A 5,863-nucleotide genomic window follows, 5' to 3' on the forward strand; every position below is an offset into this window, starting at 1 on the left:
AAGGATCTTATCTTTGTTATTATATTTATCTTTTATTGATCATTAATATGATGCAGACATAATGGATTAATGTATTTTATATACTGTGTATTACTACAGAATATAATACTATTTTATATACTGTGGTGTATGATATTACTATGTACTGCAGTGTTTTACGTCATAGGTAGATTTCATTGGAAATATTTTCAAGTTTGGTCTGACTTATCTTTTTTATATCTTGTTATATTCGTGTGTATCGGGTCGTCATGTCAGGTTCCTAGTTTAAACCCTGGCCAGAATCTGAATTAATACTGTGTGCTGATTTCAACCCTAATGTGGAGATGTAAATGGGGGATTGCACACATCGAAAAAATACGTGTATTCAAATGTTTACAGGCAATAAATAGTATAATTATAGTATAATACCTTTTGTGTGCGGACATGATAAGTGAAATCTATCTATTATAGTGGTGTTGCCTTCTGTTTAAATCTGTTTGTTAAAAGATTTCATGTTATAATGACTGGATTTTAGACTTGTTAAGATTAGATGGGGTTATATTGTCACTGGGATTAAAATTGGTGGTTATTGCTATAGGCATCATCATACACTATGCCTTAAAATATTGGTTGTGTATTATGCTGTCAATATTAAAAGAGGCCCATTTAGCCTGTGATTTTATTCACACAATTTTAACCCAAGAAGTGATTACCGTAAAATATCGTTATATCACAATAAAATTAGTTGTCCAAACCTCACTCAGCCGGTACCAGTGGAGCGCTTTTGCTTTTTTCCCTCTGTTAAACATAATGTTACTTGAGACATGTTGGGTTTTTGTTCATTGGTATGATTGGAGTATTTTGTACCCCTGTCATCTTGTACATAAAGTAATAAAATTTCATTTTACAAATTGATTGCATTTGTTTTATTTCAATATTACACTTTAAAGTGCAAAGTCGTATATCACAATTTACTAAATATTTCATTTAGTTAAATAAGTAAAAAAAATTATCTGAAATAGATTTTGGTACTAAATAAGTACATTTTTAAACATTTGGTACATTTTGATATTCATTATTGGTAAATGCTTAAATAGTAATTTTGAAGAACTAGTCATTCTTTGTCATTAGAAAAATTTATCACAATATTCTTGTTTGTTGGTTTGAATTGCCTGAAAATAAATATAAATGTATGTTACCCATGTTAACAAGTAATTATTTCAGAGCAAATAATATTTTTAAATTTTTCATATAACATAAAGAAATATGGTTTTGGATATGTCATGTTATTGATGCTTTAACGAAATATCCACAAGTAATATAAATTGATCTTAGTTTAATAATGTTGTAACATATGATTGAAGAAATTTTACTTTTCTACTCATCTCCATTATTTTTTGCAAATAATCTCATGGATTTGTAGACAGATGTCATTGTTGTTACTAATAACATGTACTATTTTGAGTAGACAATAAATTAAAATAGGGAGTTACCAGTATTTCACACCAGCTGCTTCGAACATTCTCTTAGATGCAATATTGTCAGCCTTATAAGAGTTCTTATTGGATAAGTACACAACCTCCTTTATCCGTGATTGGATGATTATCTTAGCACATTCATTGCACGGGAAGAGACCCACATACATTGTGCAACCCTTTAAATTTGCAGAATTCTTGTTTATTATAGCATTCATTTCTGCGTGACATACTGAAAAAGGATTCAAATAAATTAAATAATAGACAAGCTAATGAAGTGTTCAAGGTGGACGTTTGAAGATGATAGAACCTATTGTGCTTCAATTGTTGTGCACTAGTCTTCAGGCATCTGTATGTAGGAGTTGTAATACTATGTTTAGGTTGTGTGTATTACAACTCTCATATTCTCCAACAGTATCCAATAGTGTCCAATATCTTTGCAAAAGCAAAACCAGTGGCAAAAGAGAATCAATCTACACAGAACATGAACTGTTCATGTCTCATTAATGTATTCACTTATTTTAAAATATAGTAATGATGATGATCATGATTGGTGAAAAAAACCAATTCATACCAGTATTTACAATTGTTGAGGTGTTTGAGTCAATGTGATTAAATTGCTTTATCACTCAAATGTGTGCTGATTGTCTGTTCACATAAAATACACAATCTTTGTATATGGCAAGGAAGCAATAAAATAGAGTGCAGCCAAAAAACAAAACTATAGATACTTACCATACAGAAATTTACTATCTAATGGTGATGGAGTATTCTTTGCCCAAGGAAATTCATCATCACTACATCCTATTGGCATACCATTGTAGCTAAAAAGATGATTACGAATGTGTATAAATAATAATATGTAAATTCTGACTATTACTTAAGGGAGGTATAAATTGAATGATGACCATTATAGTAATGCAATTGAATTATGATTAATATAATTTTGTAACTACGAATTTCAGTTAACCGATTATGTGCGGATGGCACCACAGTTGTGCCATGAATTTCTTTTGTGTGTGGTGAGTAAAAAAAAACGATAACTTACAATTCATGGCGGAGGGCACCTTAGTGGTGCCATCAAAGTCCCTGGTGTTGGGCACCACAGTGGTGCCACGAAATATTTGTTCGCCGCCAGGCGTTAAAGTTTGTCCAAAAGGCCGCCGCATTGAATCGGCTAAAATTGGTCTGTCCCCAAGAGATTTGTCGTTTTTATTATTAAATTGTTTACTCACCCAATTCCCACAATTTGATTATCTTCATTAACAATGCATGCTCCCACCTGAAAACTGGGATCTTTGCTTCTTTTCGCGGCCAGCATTGCTGTTGCCATGAAATATTCCCGCCATTCTAAATAATTTGTTCGCTTAAATTGTACATCACTGTTTTCTCTATTATTTTGGTTATTATTAGATTCTCTGTAAAATAATAACTTACTTGTATAGAGAAATAAAAATAATTGAAGTATGTCTGTAATTCTAAATTATTTGCCCTCTATTACGTTAAAACAATCAGTTTTTAATTTATGCACCGTAAATCTTTGTACCGATTCGATCCTTGTTCTTTGTTCGAAAAAATTTCGAGGACATCTGTTTTATATTATATATATGAATTAATCATTTAGGAAAGAGGGGTAATTACAATTTCTACTCTAAACAATAAATAATTTGTCGTTTGTACATACGATTGGAGCGACATTTTCGCTGTCATATCAGCTAAATCCATTTTTAATTTTATAAATCACTTTCCTTATATATTAACTACTGTATTATTTACGCATGGAAGGCACTATCTAGTATTCAAATTTTAAATTTTGCACTTTTAATACTATTTATACACATAATATCACACATCCACGTGTTGCGTTATGTTGACCATCTCCATCATTGACGAGACGTCAATCACCGTCAATGTCATTATAACTTCAAACTTCAAGGTCAAATCAAACATAAAATCGTATACGTAGTGTTGCCGCTACCAACATTTCCGATTCCCGCATATAAGGAAATAAATCCGTGTTTAACAACCTTATATTACGAAGTTAATATTGAGATAATAAATTAATACTTATTACATCTCGTTCCACCGAAATTTAATATAGTACTTCCAATACAAAGGAGAATGACCATTCATGGTACTGATTTTTCTCATGCGTGAAATTGAAAGTAATATTAAAATTATTTTTTGTTTTTTTTTTACATAATTTGTCGATTAGAATAGTTTATTTGAACAGGGGATTCCATTTAAGATAAAATAAGACGAAATGTTGATTGTTGTTCTTAAAAATTAAAATGGCGGAATAGTGTACTCGGAATTCAATAAGATCTATTAGTGATCTAAAAATTATTAATCTTGATTAAATGATTTTTCTCATGCATCAAAATTAAAGTAATATTAAAATTATTTTTTGATTTTTTTACATAGTTTGTAGATCAGAATAGTTTCTTTGAACAAGGGGGTTCCATTTAAGATAAAATAAGACGAAATGTTGATTGTTGTTCCTAAAAATTAAAATGGCGGTATTTTATACGCGGAATTCATTATTTTAGGTTTTTAGGATTATTTTAGGTTTTTTTACCTACTACCTTTAAAAGTAAATGGAATATGTTAATCTAACTACATTATAGGTACCTACTATCAGTTAAAACCGACCATCAATCTATCGTCGGATATTTTCGATTTTAAGGTTATGTAACATTTTGGTAAATAACTTCAGAACCCGGGTGCTGATCTAGAAAATAATTATTGTCGGTAGTATTTGGTTAATTATACATCGTCCACAACAAGTTTCAATTTGATGCAACTCTGGACGGCGGTCCATACTTTCATGGGCATTGTCCTTTCGTTTTCTCTACAGGTACTACCCTTAAGATTCAAATTCACGGTCATTATAAATAAAATTATGCTATTTTTACACACATTTATTATAACATACATTCATTATGTTCTTATAACATACATCTATAGATATATTGATATTTATCTATGTTATAATATAGCAGTAAATAAATGAACACCACTATTGAGTACATACGTGAATAGACATCTTTATGACCTATCATCAGTGGCGGATTTACCAGCAGGCTGGGTAGGCTTCAGCCTAGGGTGGCAGATTTTTGGGGCGACAAATTTGGGGACCGATTTTTTTTTGCTAATTAGGAAGGTAGTTCGTTCATGCCTTAAACGTGTCATGAACTGGCGTGACGAGCAAAAAAAAAAAAAGAACCGTACCATGAGCCGGCGCGGCGAGCAAATGAAAAAGGGAATCGTGTCACAAGCCGGCGTGACGAGCAAAAAAAAAAAAAGGGAACCGTATCACCTAGTCCGATATACTACCTAGTCCGATAAACTACCTAGTCCAGAAACTACCTAGTCCGGGAAACTACCTAGTTCCTGAACCTGTTCCAGTATATATGCCTCACCTTTAGTAAGACATGACAATTGTAGAAGCAGGGGCGGCAAAAACTGTACAGCCCAGACCTTTTGATGTGAAACATCTATAGCCGCACGTAAAACCGATTACCGCCGTGGCGACGCCACGCTATACGATGGTATATATATACAGTCTATATGCAGTAGTGTGTACGGTGTGGCGACGCGTCGCCATGCGCAATCGTCACGATTTGAAATAAATTCATATTTTATTTGTATTTAATGAAAATAAATGTTTATTCAATAAATAATCATCGTTATCTGGAAAAAAATCGTAATATTTTATTTTATCATTATGACATATTTAGTTCCTATCACAATATGTTCTTTTCTGCATATTACTTTTACAAAATAATGCGATGTTTCACATCTGCCAGGCGTCCCGTGACGGCTCACATTGTTTTTTTTTTTTTAAAATTCGCCACTGCCTATCATTATCACACTATCATAGATTTATTAATTTCATAGATATAATCTTTGTGTCATTGCGTCTTATGTATTTTATTAACATATTGTATTGTAACGTATAAAACGGCAATTGACCTACTTTTGGCAGCACTGTGTATACAATATTGAATTTCATTGTCACTGTCTATCTCATTTTCAAAAATGAACTGTTACAATTTATCGCAGATATTGCAATAATAAAAAATACACAATAATATAATTATAACTTACAAAATATGGATCCATCCATGGATGGCATAGTGGACTTCATGCCTATTTTCTCTATTTTTTTATGTATATGTATAATATATACAAACATGAACAATAAAACTTTTTCTATGTTTACTTATGAAAATTGAGGCGAGGAAATACAATAAACGATTTAGTTAACAAAGTTGATGGCATTGACCTAAAATTTTTAGGTGCATTTGCATTTTTTATTCAATTGCTTACTTTTTATCAAGGTTTTTTAAATGTAATGAAAAATAGGGTTGTGATAGCTTTATTGACTAGGATCATGGACGTATATT

General features: G+C 31.5%; 1 protein-coding gene across 1 annotated transcript; it reads right to left on the reverse strand.

The window, feature by feature from the left end:
• Nucleotides 1–876: 876 nt before the first annotated feature.
• On the reverse strand, nucleotides 877–3,350 carry LOC140754283 (deoxycytidylate deaminase). The gene is made up of 5 exons (XM_073089254.1): nucleotides 3,139–3,350; nucleotides 2,690–2,872; nucleotides 2,190–2,278; nucleotides 1,473–1,686; nucleotides 877–1,151 (listed from the first exon to the last, which is right to left on the reverse strand). Exons 1-5 carry the CDS (start codon nucleotides 3,177–3,179, stop codon nucleotides 1,094–1,096), a joined length of 585 nt encoding a protein of 194 aa, XP_072945355.1. The 5' UTR covers nucleotides 3,180–3,350; the 3' UTR covers nucleotides 877–1,093.
• Between the last annotated feature and the right edge of the window lie 2,513 nt (nucleotides 3,351–5,863).

This window comes from Epargyreus clarus, unplaced genomic scaffold (assembly GCF_041222505.1).
Source record: "Epargyreus clarus isolate Ecla_fem2 unplaced genomic scaffold, WU_Ecla_fem_2.2 ptg000029l, whole genome shotgun sequence".
NCBI lineage: Eukaryota > Metazoa > Arthropoda > Insecta > Lepidoptera > Hesperiidae > Epargyreus > Epargyreus clarus.

Excerpts from the sequence above, each read along its gene's own strand:
- LOC140754283 (XM_073089254.1), bottom strand. The coding sequence starts at position 3,179 with ATGGATTTAGCTGATATGACAGCGAAAATGTCGCTCCAATC. Across the intron at positions 2,279-2,689 it reads AATCAAATTGTGGGAATTGG|CTACAATGGTATGCCAATAG; the intron begins GTGAGTAAACAA and ends TCATCTTTTTAG. Across the intron at positions 1,152-1,472 it reads GCAGCTGGTGTGAAATACTG|GCAATTCAAACCAACAAACA; the intron begins GTAACTCCCTAT and ends ATTTATTTTCAG.